General features: G+C 41.1%; 1 protein-coding gene across 3 annotated transcripts in view; it reads left to right on the top strand.

The window, feature by feature from the left end:
* Positions 1–2460: 2460 nt before the first annotated feature.
* LOC115109398 (choline kinase alpha-like) overlaps positions 2461–20354 on the top strand; it is a 34190-nt gene continuing 16296 nt past the window's right edge. The window contains exons 1-4 of one of the 3 annotated variants that reach the window (XM_065009743.1): positions 2461–2935; positions 5864–5972; positions 8222–8275; positions 18996–19109. In XM_065009743.1, coding sequence (XP_064865815.1) covers positions 2700–2935; positions 5864–5972; positions 8222–8275; positions 18996–19109 — 513 coding nt within the window. In that variant the 5' untranslated portion in view covers positions 2461–2699. The remainder of the gene's footprint in view (positions 2936–5863; positions 5973–8221; positions 8276–18995; positions 19110–20354) is intronic. The other 2 variants (XM_029634237.2, XM_065009742.1) reach the window with 2 other exon arrangements.

Below are 20354 nucleotides of genomic sequence, written 5' to 3'. Positions count from 1 at the left end.
AATATATTTCACAGTGGTTTAGATGGTACGTTGATTCTCTACACTATACTTGCTTGTTTTGTCACAACTGAAATTAGGCGAACTATTAAGAGTTTTTGCAACCAGACAATGACGGAGTGATTTCTGCATAATATATTTCATGGTTGTTTAGATGGTACAATATTACATTCATAATAGCTGCCCCCCATAAATATCCTATTAATTAACTTATTATCGGTTTTAATCCAAACATTTTATGCAGATGAATGACTAGCTGAGCTGACTAAACTCCACTCCATTGTGAAGGAAGCTTCTGGTGAACAATTGGAGTATAACAGAGGCCAGGCTTTGTGGAATTCAGCTCTGATCACATTGATTCGTCCAAGGTCAATACGCTAACCTTGTACCTATGTTTGTCCATTGGTGAAATCCACACTTTTACAATAAATGTTAATCATATACAATCACAGATTGCTCATTGCAGTTGTTCTAAGATGGCAACTCCGTGCAAATGCACATGTGCCAATTGAATCTTAACAAGGAAATAGTTGGTGGTTGTATTTGATTATGTTCATTGAAAAAGCATGGATTTCAGCAAACAAAGGCACACAACTACAGAGGACAAAAAGTACAAGGTTAGTGGTTCATAATACATATTTTTAAGTATTGATCATGAAAAACGTCATCACGCACTGATTTTTATCTGCAACAAGTCAATTTCGTGGAAACACCACTGGTAGGAAATTGTGTATATTTTCTTTATGCGTATTCTAGAATATTCACACGAAAAATGTTGCCAATTGGAAGAACACCTAGTTTATGGCTGCGCCTGCATTCTTTGAAAACTGTATGGGGTGTCTTGAAATAATATGTAGCCTTTTTAGTGAGACATTAAAGACATTAACCATGTTCCCATCCAACCATTTTAAAGATGATGAATGACCTGACTCATAAAAAAGTGTACAACCGGCCTTATGGAAACACAATTTGTCCGTAAAATTTCCGAACGTCGACAAAACAAAATGCTCGACAATTTTTCCCAGGGAAATAAATTATGCGAAAACTTAGGTGGAAACACTTTTATTTGCAAATATTGATAGAAAAACCATAATGTCGCAGTAAACGCAATGATGTGTTAGCCTACTACGACATGGAAAAGTATGAAGAGTTCATAGGCATGTGCAATAAATTATTATGAATTTAAATTATTTTAATAACTTCAATTTATAGTGGTTAAGTGCACAGTGATGAGCTTCATGCTAATTTCCAATAAATATTGAGGGTAGGCGATCATTTGAATGATTCTGGTGACACGATGATCGGTGCTTGGCTGCCAATTATAGAAAGAAAACAATGCAACAGTAAACCTTTCGTCCCCCACGAATGATGCAGCGCCCCCCATGGGGCAATCAATGTAATTTTGTAAATGCCGAATCTCTTTGGCAACTTTGTCAAAATCGGGCCAGTGCTGTCTGAGATATTTCGTGTGAAGAACACACTAACGGATGAAAACAGATTCCCTCCCCGATTTCATATAGGCAAGGCTTAACCTACTCTGTCCATTTTATCAGCAAACGTGTCTGTAGAGCATGCACCAAAACCAGATTTGGCAACGTGTCTGTAGAGCATGCACCAAAACCAGATTGGGCAACGTGTCTGTAGAGCATGCACCAAAACCAGATTGGGCAACGTGTCTGTAGAGCATCCACCAAAACCAGATTGGGCAAAGTGTCTGTAGAGCATGCACCAAAACCAGATTGGGCAAGTGTGTGTGATAAAACCATTGGTAGAGTTGAAAATTCGGTGGAAACACATTAAATTAATGTTTTTTTAAATTCTGTACATAAAAAAGTTAGCGCAAAATATATTTTATTGCACTATGTCATCACACACAGCATTTTATCAGCTAAAAAGTAAGTTTGATGGAAATACCACTCTGGTAGGAAATCAAATGTATCATATCCAATCTGTCGCCAATTGGATGGAATACTAGCTACCGATACTTGAGAGTGGGCAATGGGACAAAATAGCATTTGAAGTCTACTTGGGTACACAGACTTCACCTCAGCAGCTCAGCTTTTCCCATATTAAATTGCCATTTTGTGCACACTGATCAGCACAAACATTGCATAGTCAACACATTTGTAGGAAATGCATTGTGAAAATATAAAATCCCATCTCTCATTGAGGTGGAAGTTGTTTTAAAGAAAGATAATTAGTCAATCTTTGGTAACAATAGCATAATCCATAGCATAGCCTAATGTAAACAATATTTTGGTCAGGTTTATCATAGCACCACAAAATAATATTTGTGATCAGCTACAAGAAGGCCTTTACCATGCATGGGAAATGGTGCTGGGCTGTCTCTATTTTGCTCCTAAAAGGACGTGCCTGTGCAGAACCAATGAGGTAAGAGAATGGGTGTGGTAGTATGACGTCTAGATGCAAACCCTACGTGCAATCCGTGCAACCCCCGTCGATTTCAGCCTATTGACTGGTGTAACCAGTAGTGTTTCTTCAGTCGATTCACTCCTTGACATTTAACGGTCTTGTCTACTCTGCTGTTTGAATAAACCCGAGACGCATATTTTCTAGATTGATTAAAAACACATTGCTTGAAATCAAATCTGAGTATTTTTGTCGAAGCAAGCCTGATTCTACATTTCCTTTTATCTAATTAATTCCAACTGTAGGTTATTTAGTATTACTTTTAAGACAACATGAAGACGAAATTCATCAACGGGGTGTCATCGTCCCCTTCTATGTCGTTGGGTTTGTTGATCACTGAAAACGCACTTGAGGTGCAGCCAGACACTGAGGATGAATGCAAGGACATCATCCGGCCGGATGAGCCCGACCTGGACACGAAGCGCAAGGCATATTTATGGTGCAAAGAATTTCTCCACGGTGCGTGGAAAACGGTGACAGAAGAGGATTTTCAAATCAGCTTAATAAGGTAAATATAATCTTTGAGCCCAACCATTACTTATCAATATTTAATTTTCATACATTACACAGAGAAACCGTTATTTGCTGCGTTTGCAAATGCATAGCATAGCTTTTTCTCCCCCTAGTCATGATGGTGTGGAAGACCAAACCTACCATAATTATAAATAAATAAATGCTCACAGGAATAGATAAATAATTCCACATAAATAACTGAGCAATGAAATAGATAAATACTGACCAAATTGCATTCATTTTTCTCTACATATCTGTATGTATTCAAGTATTTATTAATCTATTATATAATTATTCACACATTCATTGTATTAATTTATATATTTATTAATTTAGGTATTTCTCCCTCCAATATGATAATGAGGGGGTGTCAATCAAACATCTGTGGGTGGTATCTAACACACCATTGGTTGATCAATTTCACTGTGTGTTGCTTTTTTCTGGCCGATGGTCCGAAATGTAAACAATCAAACTACACACATTTGAGAGATTTACAACCGGTAGATAACTACAGTAGCCCACTTCTTCTGACAAGTAGGATGGCTGCAATCAGGCGAGCAGTAGCCAGAGACTTGGCAGTGCTGGCTAACGCTGCTGAAAACAACACCTCTCCAGATTACCTGCTTTTCCGTGTGGAGGTGTAACGGAGGTTAGCTCTTGTGAACTCCTTACAGTTCTCAGCCATTAGCTTCGCCCACGACTGCCTCATGTGAACTACAATCCGGACGCTGTGTTTTAACATTTAAAAACATCAATAATCATTGCTTGCAGTACGGCTTTGGAAGCATATGGCCCTTATCTTTCATCAGCGAGAAATAATCCTTCAAATAAAAAAGATACACTTACTGTAGCAGTTTTGCACAGATCCATACAGCTATGGGTGCCTCCATCTGAGGAAACTACACTTCCCGAATTACACTTACACGCTGTTGTTTGGACAATGCTAGATATCTAATAATCACAGGTGGTAAACCTCTTGTCTTCCATCTGTTTTCAGTAAACAAGTGCTGTAACATGGAGATATAACCATGTGGGAACACTAACCCTATTAAGGTGCGTCAATTTAACCTTTTGTGTTTAAAAAAATATTTCTTGGTAAAATGAAAGATAAGGTCCTTATGCTTCCAAACCCGTACCGCAAGCAATACATGTTAATGTTCAGACGAATCTTAACAATGCTCCCCCATACAGAAGACGCCTTCGTCCAATGACACTTATGTGTAATGTAATGGAACTGAGAGTCATGATCAAGGGCTAAATGAAGGTACGAACGTACCATAACCTCACTCCACAGATAGCTTGAAATGTCACAGATGGAGCTATCCAATTGGTACCTATTGTATAGCTCATTCGGTTCACACGTTGTCAAGCTGGCAGTCACATGTGTTGGTGAGGTATAGGACCCTCATTGAAGCCCAGTCAGTGGAATGTTCAAGGAGGCAGCGCTATATGCTAAGCTAGCACACTGACCCTGGTTATAGAGGCATGCATCGAAAACTTGGGTCAGCTAGCTGTTACAAAGGGGCACAGAGGTGGAACCATTAGTTCTTTGGAGGAAGTTTCCCGACAAATTCACCAGAGTTCAGGTTATAACAGAGAGTCCTGGTGCAATACACCATATACAATCACCCTCTGGGCCACCATAATCACACCGTTTTTCAACTGGTCATTCAGTACAGTATCGTTTCTGTTTAATTAAATGTTGATAACTGTTCTGTTGTACTGAATTTACCCCAGGCAAATGAAATCGAGCAACGCTCTGTGACTGTTACATCCGTGCAAAAACAACATCCCACAAACTCAGGTGGAAAACAGGCTGCCTAAGTATGATTCCCAATCAGAGACAACGATAGACAGCTGCCTCTGGTTGGGAACCATACCCGGCCAACAAAGAAATAGAAAACTAGAATGCACACCCAAATCAGACCCTGACCTAACCAAATAGAGAAATAAACAGGCTCTCTAAGGTGAGGGCATGACAGTGACATTGATTAACCAATGGTTTGCTAGATTCATAAATTTGCTTGACACCCCGTCATCATCATATTGGAGGAAGAAATACAGAAATAAATATATGAAAATATAATCTAAATTAATAAAATGAATGAATGAAAGTGTGACTCATTTAAATATGTTTTTATCGATATGTGTGCATTCATTCATCCATTTATATATCTAGTTATGTGTGTGTTTATTTATTTATTCATGTATTTGTTTATTTATGTGTGCATTTATTTAGGTATTTATTTATTATTATGGCATGCTTGGTCCTCCATATCATGGTGTCCAGTGGTATGATAGGGTTTAATAAACAGAGAATATGATACTGTGATAAACCTAAGTAATGTAATTTCAAATTAAAACGATTCCTTTGTCTATATGGGATTGTATTATGTGTTTTTGAATTTAAAGGCCCAGTGCAGTCAAAATTATGTTATTCCTGTTTTATATCATATTGTACAACAGCTGTTGAAACTTACACAAAAAAATGACCAGTGTTATTTCCTGATAGTTGCTGGTGGGAGTTTCGGTTTTCCATGGTGACATAACCATGTGGTAAATTGGTTAATAGACCAATAACAAAGAGAGTTCCAAACCTCTCTGCAAATAACAGTTAATTTTCAGTTTCTCCCTCCTCACCCAGACAGTCCTAGCAGAAATCTTGCTTGAGAAACAGTTTTAGCTAAAAAGCTATATTTGCCCATTTGAATGGAAATCTATTGCAGTACGGTACTTAATTGTTACCCAGAAATGATTTGATATAGATATAAAAACGTCTGTATTTGGCCTTTAAAGCATCACTTATTATTTATGGGCTTTATCCTAGAACAAAAATGTTATTTAGCCCGCCACATTCATTGACCTGGGGGAATGTGACTCTTCAATGAACTTGATTTGTTTTTTTTTTGTAATGTTGTGACAGAGGTGGCCTCAGCAACAAGCTCTTCCTCTGCGCCCTGCCCGACACCCAAACCAGTGTAGTTGATGAACCTCGTAATGTCCTCCTGCGCCTGTATGGAGCTATTCTACAGGTGTGTATAACATCTATAAACAGACAATGCAATGTTGAGTGAGTCAGTCATATCTTACCAAACACATGTTTTTGTCACACAATTTCCAGTGTATAAAACATACATTTAATATATTATTTGTTTGAATTTCATTGACTAAGCTGGTGATCATTATCATGTCTCAGTGAAATGCACCCATATACAGTGGAATTCGAAATGATTGACACCCTTTATAAGATTGAAGAACACCCTTTATACAGATTTTATATGGTCATTTTTGATCATTTTTATTAAGGGTGTCAATCATTTCGGACCCCACTGTATGTGTTGTGTGTCCTTTGAATTTTCTATTCAGTTTAACTGAAAAATTCCGTCAATGTTCTTTAGGCTAAATACGTAGCCTACCAAAAGGCACAATCTTGGACCCTTGAAAAGTTCAATTTGAATTAACCTGATTTTCTGGTCATGTTATAGAATAGAATAGAATGTGATAATATAAAGGTTTAGGAAAAACACAGCCTACATGTATTCCCTGATAGGTTCTAAGAAAGCTGAGCAGTGGTCTAGGCTTTGCTGCTGGAATTTGGGGTTTGACAGAAGGGGAAGGAGATATTTTCTTCCTCAAACATCTTGTTGTTGAAATGCCCTCTCGGCCAAATACCCACATGATGGGTGGCTCAAGTCGTGTGTACATGTGTGTTGGTGTGTGTACGCTTGCTTGTGTGTGTTTGTGGGTGTGTTTGTGTGCGTGTGTGTGTTTTTCTGCTGTTGTGGTGTGATGTACCCCCATGGCTGTACATGCATATGTTCTTTGCCGTAGGCCTTCCAAAAGGAGCGTGCCTTGAGCACACTTGTTTCCAGGTGATTCCACCATACCATACACGGTAGAGTATGAGATCCCTGAAGTCTCAGTATTGTCCACAACAAAATTCATCCACATTGTTATGGAAGGCAGCTTGTGAATTGATGCACTTGTGAAGATATGGAGGGTGGGGGGTTGTGTGTTAACCTTTCCTATCCTTCTCATATTGGAAAAAAGTTGTCAAATAACATAGTAATACAAAATAAGACAAATGAGAAAACTCACATTGCAAATAAATAAATCAATTGGAGCTCACCTGACAGCAATTCAAATGTGAGGTGTTGCGCAGTAATTATAACAACTAGTAATAACGAAATTTCGTAATCTAGTTTAGTTTTTGCGTCATGAGCTACTGCCAAATGACACAGGGGGATATCATTGCTGATGACGTGTCATTAGGTCCACATTACATTGCTCATAGATCACATGATGGAAGGCTAGTTAGGACAAGTCCAAGATAAGCTCCTGGCTAAAATCAGATGACCAGAGAATCCAGGTCAAGAGTCCGTCAAGCTGACATTCTCCTTTAGTTGGATGGGAATGACAAAAGCAACAACTCTGATTTAAACCATTTTAGCGTAAAACAATTGAAGTAACACTATAGAATAGAAAATACAATGAGACATGCCAAATATCTAATAAGAAGTCATACACCATTTGGAACCTGAGGACAAAGACCCATGAATTAAACATGTAGAATTAGCCACAAGATGTAAAGCAACAAAGATTATTATAAGAATCGAATAAAATTGAATATTAATATCCATTTATTATGGTCTCATGCAGTTTAGGAGATTCTTTCTGATTGATAATGGCAGTGGGTACCCTTTAATGCCAATGTTCTCAGTGCAATATTAGCACACCTGTTGCTAGAGCAACACTATGTTCTTCACCAAAGTAACATGCCCATTTTTACAGAAAATTACACAATACATTTTTCTCAAATGTTTCGACCATATCTACAGAGGAATTAGAAATGTCTTATCAACTACCGAATGTGATTAATATCTCTGAAATTCATGAGTAACTGGGTTTCCAAAGAGGAGAAAATATTTAAAGTGCTAGTTTATAGACAGGGCAGCCATGCCAATATCTGCCTTTTATGCCAGAGCATACCGTAAGTGATCTAGCTGGTGTTGAAGCCAAACCTTTACCTTCATGCCACCTGCCTTGATCAGGAGATAACAGATCCCTTTCATAGAGCTCATCTCTCTGTTTCTACGACTTTAATATCTCAAGTCGGTCTTTAAAAGGCACTGAGCTCTTTCCTATTGCCTTTTTGGCCGTTAACTTGGGGACTATACTGTACTCTGTCATTGTCTCTTTGTGAGGATGCTGTAGCATGATGAGTCTTTTGAAAATGTACATGTACTCATGGTTAGTTTCTTGCTTTTTCTTTCATTGATAGATGTCCTGTAATAAGGGGGAGCCCAGACAGTCAAACAAAGAAAATCTCTTTCAAGTAAGTAACTAATGGCAAAGGTGATCTACCCATACTATTGGTTAGATTTGCCGACTGATTGTGAAAATCCCCACAATGTTTAATTTTTCTGGCCTGAAGACTGTTTTTGTATTCATTTTCTGGAGTCTGATCAAATAAGTCTTAGTTTATCATGAACGGTTTTAGTAATTGCCAATAGACGTAGTGATCACTTTGAAAAATGCCAGACCATTCCCCAAACGGGATGGTATAAAAGTGTGTTAAGAAATAGCCATGTTGAGTCACCACTTTGGATGGAGGTCACCTGTGTTAGTTGATGACAGCAAGATAAAGAGAGGGTAATCCGACCAATGTGTTCATGTCACTCATCTGTCATTGCTATGCCATTAGTATCTTTTGCATGAGATTCACAGATTTATCCTAGAGGCTAATCCTACCTTGGCTAGCCAGTCTGTCCCCTCATAGACCTCACTGCTTCTTAACTGTGTGCATGTTTGTAGCCATTTTCTCATTACAGTGTGATTTAGGTTCACATGGACAACAATATTGCCCGTAAGGTTATTTAAATACGGTTTAAGGGCAACGTGGCATACTTTAATATAGACTCACATGACTAATTACAGTAATGTCGTCTTAACTCTAGCTTCAAGTGAAAAATCTCCACACCTGCTGTGCCATGGTCATGTGACCGTAGCCCTGGCACAAAGGGGGTAGAAGGATGGCAAGTGGTACCCATCGGATGGTACTGTGGCACTGAACGGTGTTAATACATTGTATAGAGGTGCTGTCAATGGTGTGCGTACTGGGAGCGGAGTCAGGTGCAGGAGAGCAGAGAGTTGTGAACAGGCGCACACTTTATTTAGGCAGGAGAAACCAACAGACGGATGCCACTGCGTCGAAACCTCCATCCAATATGACAAAGTGCAAAAACGCGCAAACAGTCACAACAATAAATTACAAACAAATTAACATACAGTACCTTGTGAATATAAAACACTGAATAAACGCACACCAGAAATAGCGTGTCAAAAATTACACGTAACACAAAACAATCACACACAAAGACATGAGGGGGAACAGAGGAATAAATACATGTAGTGTGATTGGGTAATGAAAACCAGGTGTGCAGGGAACAAGACAAAACTAATGGATAAATGAAAAATGGAGCGGCGATGGCTAGAAAGCCGGTGACGTCAACCGCCGAACGCCGCCCGAACAAGGAGAGGAGCTGACTTCCGGCAGGAAGAAGTCACAGGGGCAGAGCTTCAGTGGCGTACCCGAGCGCTGAGAGAGCACTGCTCCTATCCCAGCTTCAGATGCTTCCACCTCCACTATAAATGGCAAAGAGGAGTCCGGATGAGCCAACACAGGAACCGAGGTAAACAGAGCCTTCAGGTGCCTAAAAGCCCTGTTCGCCTCAGCCGACCACTGCAAGTGCACTGGGGGCCCCTTTAGTAGTGAGGTAATGGGAGCAGCAACCTGATCAAAACCATGGATAAACCTCCGGTAGTAGTTGGCAAACCCTAAGAATCGCTGCACCTCCTTTACCGTGGTGGGAGTCGGCCAATTACGCACAGCTGCAATGCGGTCGCTCTCCATCTCCACTCCTGACATGGAAATCCAATGCCCTAGGAAAGAGACGGATTGTTGGAAGAACAAGCATTTCTCAGCCTTAACGTATAGATCATGCTCCAACAGGCGACCAAGCACTTTGCGCACCAGGGACATGCTAGGCGCGTGTAGCGGAGTATATCAGGATATCATGGATATACACAACTACACCCTGCTCGTGCAGGTCTCTGAAAATCTTGTCTACAAATGATTGGAAGACTGATGGAGCATTCGTCAACCCATATGGCATGACGAGGTACTCATAATGACCTGAGTTGGTGCTAAATGCCGTCTTCCACTCGTCTCCCTTACGAATACGCACCAGATTGTACGCCATCCTGAGATCCAGTTTAGTGAAGAAGCGCGCCCCGTGCATTGACTCAATCGCCATGGTGTTAAAAGGTAGCAGGTAACTATACCTCACCATGATTTTATAGAGACCTCGATAATCAATGCATGGGCACAAACCGCCATCCTTCTTCACAAAAAAGAAACTCGAGGAGACGGGTGAAATGGAGGGCTGAATGTACCCCTGACGCAGGGATTCAGAGACATATGTCTCCATAGCCACCGTCTCCGCTTGCGACAGGGGATACACGTGACTCCTGGGAAATGCAGCTTCTACCAGGAGATCTATCGCACAATCCCCCCGTCGATGGGGTGGTAATTAAGTCGCCAAATCGTCATATTCTGGGGGAATGCGCACGGTGGAGACCTGGTCTGGACTTTCCACCATGGTAGCACCAACATAAACCCTGTGAGAGCCCTCAGTGGCCAAGAAACAGTGGGGTTATGACAAGCTAACCAGGGTAGGCCTAGCACCACAGAATACGCAGGAGAATCAATAAGGAAAAGACAAATATTTTCCTTGTGACCCCCCTGCGTTACCATACACAAAGGAGCGGTGGCCTCCCTGATAAACCCTGACCCTAATGGTCGACTATCTAAGGCATGAACGGGGAAAGGCATATCCACAGCTACAATGGGGATCCCTCAACTATGAGCTAAACTTTTATTAATGAAATTCCCAGCCGCACATGAATCTACTAGCGCCTTATACTGGGAACGCGGGGAAAATTCAGGAAAAGTGACAGAGACAAACATATTTACAAGAGAGGGCTCTGGATGAGAATGGTGCCTACTCACCTGGGGTGACGCCAGAGTGCCCTGCCTGCTGCCTTGATTCCCAGAGGAACCAACCCGGCACCTACCAGCAGTGTGACCTCTGCGACCACATATGGTGCTCGAGCGGGAACCCCCTCCGGTCTTCCTGCGCCCATTCCTCCCAACTCCATGGGTACAGGAGAGAGGGTGCGGGAGGATGGAACAACCAGACCCCGATCTAGACGTCCACGAGTAGCCAGCATGTTGTCCAGCCTGATGGACATGTCCACCAGCTGGTCGAAGGTGAGGGTGGTGTCTCTACAGACCAGCTCCCGATGGACGTCCTCGCGTAGACTACAGCGGTAATGGTCGATCAGGGCCCTGTCGCTCCATCCAGCACCGTTAGCCAGGGTCCTAAACTCCAGAGCAAATTCCTGTGCGCCCCTCGTCTCCTGCCTCAGATGGTAGAGGCGCTCACCAGACGCTCTGCCTTTGGGTGGGTGGTCGAATTCTGTCCTGAAATGGCGGGTGAACTCCTCAAAATGGTCTAACGCCGCAACCTTCTCTACAAACAGCGCTGGCCCACTCCAGGGCTTTCCCGGTGAGGCACGAGATGAGGGCGTAACTCTTCTAACGGTCCGATGGAGCTGGCTGGACCGTGGCCAGATACAAGCTTAGTTTGAGGAGAAAACCCTGGCAGCCGGCAGTATCTCCGTCGTACCCCTTAAGCAGGGATAAATGGATCCTGCTGGGTTCAGGCGGGGAAAGGGGCGCTCAGGGGAGACCCCGGTTGTGCTGGAAAAACTCAGTCTCTCCCAGCGGTCCATATTCTGGACAACGCTATCCATGGCGGCGCTCAGATTGTCAATCATCTCCGTGTGTTCCATGACGCGCTCCTCCACCTCCAAGGCCGGGTACCTTCTCCTGCTGACTTCATTTTTTGGTGAGAGATTCTGTCAGAGTTGTGTGTGTATAGGTGGCAGGGAAGTCAGGTGCAGGAGAATCAAACGGAGAGTTATTTAATAACAATAAACAAAACATACTCCAAACACTAACTGTAACAATAAACAAAACATACTCCAAACACTAACTGTGACAATAAACAAAACATACTCCAAACACTAACTGTAACAATAAACAAAACATACTCCAAACACTAACTGTAACAATAAACAAAGTGGGTACGAGGACCCATCACGCACCAGTACAAAAACAACACAACACTGAAATACAAACAATCTCTGACAAAGACATGAGGGGAAACAGAGGGTCAAATACACAACAGGTAATGAATGGGATTGAAACCAGGTGTGTAAGAAGACAAGACAAAACCAATGGAAAATGAAAAATGGATCAATGATGGCTAGAAAACCTGTGACTTCGACTGCCGAGCACCGCCCGAACAAGGCGAGGTTTCGACTTCGATAGAAGTCGTGACAACAGGGAAGTAATTTTCCAAAGACAGTATTTCAGACCGGTCTGCACTAGTTACGGTGGACATTTTCCCCATTCAAGTCTATGACCATTGAAAAGCATTGGGATTTATGCAAATGTGGTTGCAGTGTGAAAAGTATAAGTAGTATCAAAATGTTTTTTTTCAAGCACACTAACCAATGGTAGTCTGGACGTTTTAAAGCTGTTTTGGTGTTTGTAGCTTTTACGGTTTTGGCGCTAGAGGTTCCAGCTAAATTATTATTATTTATTATTATTATAATAAGCATGAACAGTTTCTAAAGTTGTGCTTTACTTTCAGCAAGCACACCTAATTAGGAAATGTGGCCCACAGTAGTGTTTTTGAGGAATTGTGATTTAGCAGTCAGAATAGTAGTGTTCACACCTGGACAGCCCACAGTGGACCTCAGTATCCTGATAAAAGGGACATCACATTGTATCACTTTCTGTTCCACAGATTAGTTGTAATCATGTATTTAAATTGACAAATCATACTGCATATTGAGTTTCAACAGAGGAAATGGTCGCCATTAAAAAAAGCACTTTTTATTTTTTCCAATACTGAGGAAGGTTGGATGAATGGAGTGCTGAACAGTTGCACGACAAAGTGGTCATCAACAGACCAGGATGTGGATGATAGATAGCATTGTTGATTATTAACCTGAAAATTAGGCTACTTAGCCAATTGAATTTGAAAAGCCTTGCTCAACAACCTGTTGTGATAGGTTGTAAAATAAATGTCGTTGGACTGCTGACCCACTTTTAGAATGATTTCATGGACATGGAAATGCATTGTACATGTAGAACTACATATAGGCTGCAAGGCCACAATGTTCGTCAGGATGATTATGATAACAGGTTGAGCAGATTTCCATTTGGCATCCATCAGCACCACAGAGATATGTTGTTAATATCATCGGAGCAGAACCCATCTGTGAATGTGTCGAATATGAATACTTGCAGAGTTTAAAATTGGCTTAGTTGTTTTTAATAGGTCTGCCACACTAAGGATCATTATGGCTTCATATGTACAAATCTATGGTCTCACCCATTTTATGGCATGAAATCCACACAGTGGATAGACCTAAAGATGATATCTCTATTTTGAATAGTGGGAAAGCCATTCAAAAATGAGTACTGTAGAAGTTCCCCATGTTGTCAGTGATTATTTACTTAGTGTTGAGGAGTAACGGATTACATGTAACGGATTACATGTAATGGTAACTATAATCCGTTTCATTACCAGCAAAAATATTGTAATCAGATTACAGATACTTTTGAAAAACTAGATGATTACTTTGAGGATTACTTTTAAATTCAGAAAATATGTTTGCAGAAAAAAATTGTTGACACCTCTCTGTTTTCTCAATGACATTGAAATCAGCATTGAAAAAAGGCACAATTTTAAATTTGTTCCACCTGAGCGAGTCTGACCACAAGTCAGAGACCACTATGATAACACACCAGATGTGTTTGATGGATCAAGGGAAATTATCAGGAATAGGCTTTTGTAGGCTACAGTTCAAGCTGTCTTCCAAAGGTGAGAGGTCAGCATCCAAAGATTATCCAACTTGAATAAACGCTTATAGGTAAGGATGACAGCACTGGTGTAGTCTACGGCGATACTTATTATTGATATCTACATAGCGCATTGATGTGAATCCCACTACTGCTCTCTCATTTAGCTATTTGCGCCTTACACGGAACTCAAACCGGCTGAGGGTGTGCGCCATCGTGCATACATTTATTTTGTCCCCCTACACCAAACGCGATCACGACACTCAGGTTAAAATATAAAAACAAACTCTGAACCAATTACATTAATTTGGGGACAGGTCGAAAAGCATTAAACATTTATGGCAATTTAGATAGTTAGCTTGCACTTGCTAGCTAATTTGTCCTTTTTAGCTAGCTTGCTGTTGCTAGCTAATTTGTCCTGGGATATAAACATTGAGTTGTTATTTTACCTGAAATGCACAAGGTCCTCTACTCCGACAATTAATCCACACATAAAACGGTCAACCGAATCGTTTCTAGTCATCTCTCCTCCTTCCATGCTTTTTCATCTTTGAACGTATATGGTGATTGGCATCTAAACCTTCATAGTATTACCATGACGACCGGCAACACAGTTCGTCTTTCAATCACCCACGTGGGTATAACCAATGAGGAGATGGCACGTGGGTACCTGCTTCAATAAACCAAAGAGGAGATGGGAGAGGCAGGAATTGCAGCACGATCTGTGTCAGAAATAGAAAGGAGTTCTATTTTAGCCCTTGGCAACGCAGACGCTCGTTGACGCGCGAGCAGTGTGGGTGCAATAATTGAATAACATAGATTTCTAAATTTATTTTGCAACGCTCGCAGACCGCGTAGTCACGGTATTACGGATTGTGGTTGTTGTGGATGGCTGTTCACAAATGTGTATTTGAACCAAATAATGGTTGAATTCAAGAAGTTTAAGCTGCCTATCAATAATTGTTTTTGAAACCAGTGGACAGCCAGTGAAAAATGTGCTCTTGCAACAGCTGCATAGTGTGGATCCAAGCCTAAGGAAGAAAAGTGCGGCTTTTTTTGCTCAATATAATTAATGCTGATTTTTTTTAAAGTCCATAGGCCTAATGGACACATGCTCAAACTCGCACACTTTTGATAGACTTAATGGGGCAATCTGTAGATGCTACATCCATTTTTGGATTCATAAATTATATATATATATCCATTGATTCTTGAAGGATATAACTTAGAAATGCCTCATGAGTTTAGTTCAACTGTTACACCCAAAAGCTTGTTTTTCTCCTTGAGACGGAAGGGGTACAACATTTATTATAATGACTGGAATTCTGATAGACTTTGGTTGTTAATGTAAAGATATAATTTAATCATTATTATATGTAGTAGAAATTGATGGATTAGAAGAAGCCTACATAACCAAACCATAAAGAAAATGCCAGCTATGTAAACTTTAACATTGATTTATCCTGCAATAAAAGTAACTGAATGAAATCGGAGTACGTTGCTGAGTTTGGGTAATCCAAAAGTTACGTTACCGATTTACAATTTTGGATATGTAACTAGTAACTGTAATGGATTACATTTAGAAAGTAACCTACCCAACCCTGTTTACTAATAATGTTTTCCCTATGTCTATAGTCATATGAGGTCAGTCCAATGTGCATTCAACACGCCATTAGCAAAGCACTACTATGGTTTATTTTCCTCCTATTTGGCTTCCGACAGAAAGAGCTGAGTCACTTTGAAGTGCACACTTAGCAAATTTCTTGCCCGATAGTCAGAGTCCACAGACCACTGCCAGCTCATAGCCGTTACAGTCGATAAGGGCACCTGTTCATAGCCGCAGGAAGTAGGGGTGCTGATTAATCAAAATCCCCCAAAATATATTTAAAGAAAAAATAATATATGTATAAAATAAACTTTTTCCCGCCAAATTAGTGCCTAGGCCTATTACTCCTGTATGAGCAGAGAAAAATACCCCTTGACAGCACCTCCACCCCAAAACATTTTCAAATCAAATTTATTTATATAGGCCTTCGTACATCAGCTGATATCTCAAAGTGCTGTACAGAAACCCAGCCTAAAACCCCAAACAGCAAGCAATGCAGGTGTTGAAGCACATTGGCTAGGAAAAACTCCCTAGAAAGGCCAAAACCTAGGAAGAAACCGAGAGGAACCAGGCTATGAGGGGTGGCCAGTCCTCTTCTGGCTGTGCCGGGTGGAGATTATAACAGAACATGGCCAAGATGTTCAAATGTTCATAAATGACCAGCATGGTCAAATAATAGGTCTGGGACAGGTAGCACGTCCGGTGAACAGGTCAGGATTCCATAGCCGCAGGCAGAACAGTTGAAACTGGAGCAGCAGTACGGCCAGATGGACTGGGGATAGCAAGGAGTCATCATGCCAGGTAGTCCTGAGGCATGGTCCTACGGCTCAGGTCCTCTGAGAGAGAGAAAGAAAGCGAGAATTAGAGAGAGCATACTTAAATTCACACAGGACAACGGATAAGACAGGAGAAGTACTCCAGATATAACAAACTGACCCTAGCCCCCCGACACACAAACTACTGCAGCATAAATACTGGAGGCTGAGACAGGAGGGGTCGGGACACTGTGGCCCCATCCAATGATACCCCCAGACAGGGCCAAACAGGAAGGATATAACCCCACCCACTTTGCCAAAGCACAGCCCCCACACCACTAGAGGGATATCTTCAACCACCAACTTACCATCCTGAGACAAGGCCAAGTATAGCCCACAAAGATCTCCGCCACGGCACAACCCAAGGGGGGGCGCCAACCCAGACAGGAACCCACTCAAGTGACGCACCCCTCCTAGGGACGGCATGAAAGAGCACCAGTAAGCCAGTGATTCAGCCCCTGTAATAGGGTTAGAGGCAGAGAATCCCAGTGGAAAGAGGGGAAACTGCCAGGCAAAGACAGCAAGGGCGGTTCATTGCTCCAGAGCCTTTCCGTTCACCTTCACACTCCTGGGCCAGACGACACTCAATCATATGACCCACTCAAGAGATGAGTCTTCAGTAAAGACTTAAAGGTTGAGACCGAGTTTGCGTCTCTCACATGGGTAGGCAGACCAGTCCATAAAAATGGAGCTCTATAGGAGAAAGCCCTGGCCCCAGCTGTTTGCTTAGAAATTCTAGGGACAATTACGAGGCCTGCGTCTTGTGACCGTAGCGTAGCATACGTGTAAGTATGTACGGCAGGACATACCAAATCAGAGAGATAGGTAGGAACAAGCCCATGTAATGCTTTGTAGGTTAGCAGTAAAACCTTGAAATCAGTCCTTGCCTTGTCAGCAAGCCAGTTTAGGGTGGCTAGCACTTGAGTAATATGATCAACTTTTTTGGTTCTAGTCAGGATTCTAGCAACCGTATTTAGCACTAACTGAAGTTTAGTGCTTTATCCGGGTAGCCGGAAAGTAGAGCATTGCAGTAGTCTAACCTAGAAGTAACAAAAGCATGGATTTATTTTTCTGCATCATTTTTGGACAGAAAGTTTCTGATTTTTGCAATGTTACGTAGATGGAAAAAATCTGTCCTTGAAACAGTCTTGATATGTTCGTCAAAAGAGAGATCTGGGTCCAGAGTAATGCCAAGGTCCTTCACAGTTGTATTTGAGACGACTGTACAACCATTAAGAGTAATTGTCAGATTCAACAGAAGATATCTTTGTTTGTTGGGACCTAGAACAAGCATCTCTGTTTTGTCCGAGTTTAAAAGTAGAAAGTTTGCAGCCATCCACTTCCTTATGTCTGAAACACAGGCTTCTAGCGAGGGCAATTTTGGGGCTTCACCATGTTTCATTGAAATGTACAGCTGTGTGTCATCCGCATAGCAGTGAAAGTTAACATTCTGTTTTCGAATGACATCCCCAAGAGGTAAAATATATAGTGAAAACAATAGTGGTCCTAAAACGGAACCTTGAGGAACACCGGAATTCACAGTTGAATTGTCAGAGGACAAACAATTCACAGAGACAAACTGATATATTTCCGACAGATAAGATCTAAACCAGGCCAGAACTTGTCCGTGTAGACCAATTTGGGTTTCCAATCTCTCCAAAAGAATGTGGCGATCGATGGTATCAAAAGTAGCACTAAGGTTTTCCCGCGGCCATGCACCTATAGGCTATATGGGTTACTACTGTATAGTACTGTCTATAAAGTGTAATAATGGCGATTATTTTTAATGTATTTAGCTACATTAATATGCAATAATAAGAACCCTTTATTTTTAAGTATCAACATATCTGTAAGTTAACAGACTTTTCTAATAAATTGTGTCAGACTGTATAGGCCTATCTTTTGAATTCTAGCTATTTTAGAGCTCTGGGCTCAGATAATTGCTCCTGACACCATTTTACTCCACAGTTGAAAGCCCTGGTATATTCTTTGGTTAAGCAGCCACAATTACTAATTGATGCTGTTGGCAGGCTCTGCCTCCCTCAGTACAATTGGCCCCTTGTTTTATTATTCTCCTCATGTGGAACGCAACTCACTCCTTCCCTTTCTGGTCCAAATCTGCTTTTAAACTTACCACCATGATGGATGAAATACCTGCCAAATCACTGACAGAGTTGTGAACGTAATTTGTTTGAGGTAGCCATTTTACAGTTCCCATGACTCAAATATCTGGACCTGTGTATCATTGATTTATAAATTGTGAATGCTAGATCCCTGGAAAAATGATCCTATCTCTTCCAGACAGCCTAAGCTTGTTTCATGTGATGTGCGGTCATGTGCCTCATCATCAGCTTCCGCTGTCTAAGCTGTTCTCATTTAATCCTATAGAATTGAATGAGTTTCTGTCCTACTAACCCCCACTTGATGAAAAATCACAGCTAACATTGGACCACAGGTTGGCTGCAGTCGTTTTTAGCTTATCCTATTAATTGTCTTCTCTTCCAGTTACCATGTAAACATCAACCAATGACTAAGTCATTTTCCCTCCTAATTTCTAAGGTTGGTTGTGGCAACAGTGACTGATAATCCTGAAGTTCAATAGAAGTTAACAACTTTCTGTTCTATGTGTCTGCAGGGTGCTGAGGCCATGGTGCTGGAGAGTGTGATGTTTGCCATTCTGGCAGAGCGGGAGCTTGGGCCCAAACTCTATGGCATCTTCCCCCAGGGCAGACTGGAGCAGTTTGTCCCTGTAAGTGACTCTGTGGAGTGATAATCATTGATAGAGAAAGCAAATATTCACGACTGTGTGCCTGTGTGTGCCTGAGTACGTGTATGTGTGTACAGGTGTACTATCTTCATTTAATCACTCTGCTGTCTCAGAAAATGATCCTGCGCCGCAGTAAATGCAAACTTGTAGTGTATTCAAGGTTTAAAAAGTATTCTAAAGTTTGTAATTTCCACTTTAAATGTCAGACTTGATTTCCCCTAACAAAAAATGTATCAACCTCTACAAAAAGGTCCATTAATTATAATCCATAGAGTGTATTGATTATACTTTATTTTTATACATGAATTATTATCCACAATTCCTGTAGGATTATTTTCCTGCTGTGAGAAATTGTTCAAATTAAAAGATAAGAAACCTGTAGGATCTGTGCATGTTCTGTTCAGTGATGTGTGTTTAATTTAAAGTATGTACAAAGGGAATACATTTGACATTTTAGTAATTTAGCAGACACTCTTATCCAGAGCAACTTAAAGGAGCAATCAAGTTTGAGTGCCTTGCTCAAGGGCACATTGACAGATTTTTCACTTAGCCGGATTTGAGCCAGCGACCTTTCGGTTACTGGACCAACGCTCTTAACTGCTAGGCTACCTGCTGCCCTAACCATACTAAATATCTTCCCTTTTTAAAGTGGCAAAAAATAGCTTGAAGTGATAAGTAAATTGATTCCATGTCCATGTTGCCCAGGCATTGTCCTAACAAGAGTTATCTTGCAAAATTCAACGCACACCTCAGGCTAGACAATTTAATCAATTGAAATAGGTACAGACCAAGAGTATAGTCATGTTCTATCTGAATCACCAGTTTTGCTTGTATGATGTACAGTACCAATGCAAAGTTTAGAAACACCTACTCATTACAAGGTTTTTCTTTATTTTACATTGTAGAATAACAGTGAAGACATCAAAACTATTAAATAACACATATGGAATCATGTTGTAACCAAGAAAAGTGTCCCAGGTGGTTACCTCGTGAAGCTGGTTGACAGAATGATGTCTTCATTATTTATCCCTTATTTTACCAGGTAAGTTGACTGAGAACACATTCTCATTTACAGCAACAACCTGGGGAATAGTTACAGGGGAAAGAATGAGCCAATTGTAAGCTGGGGATGATTAGGTGACCATATGAGGGCCAGATTGGGAATTTAGCCAGGACACCAGGGTTAAAACCCTTACTCTTACAATAAGTGCAATGGGATCTTTAGTG

Source organism: Oncorhynchus nerka, linkage group LG25 (genome assembly GCF_034236695.1).
Source record: "Oncorhynchus nerka isolate Pitt River linkage group LG25, Oner_Uvic_2.0, whole genome shotgun sequence".
Taxonomy (NCBI): Eukaryota; Metazoa; Chordata; class Actinopteri; order Salmoniformes; family Salmonidae; genus Oncorhynchus; species Oncorhynchus nerka.
Note: the sequence above shows the minus strand (reverse complement) of the source record. Positions and strands in the feature narration are given on the sequence as shown.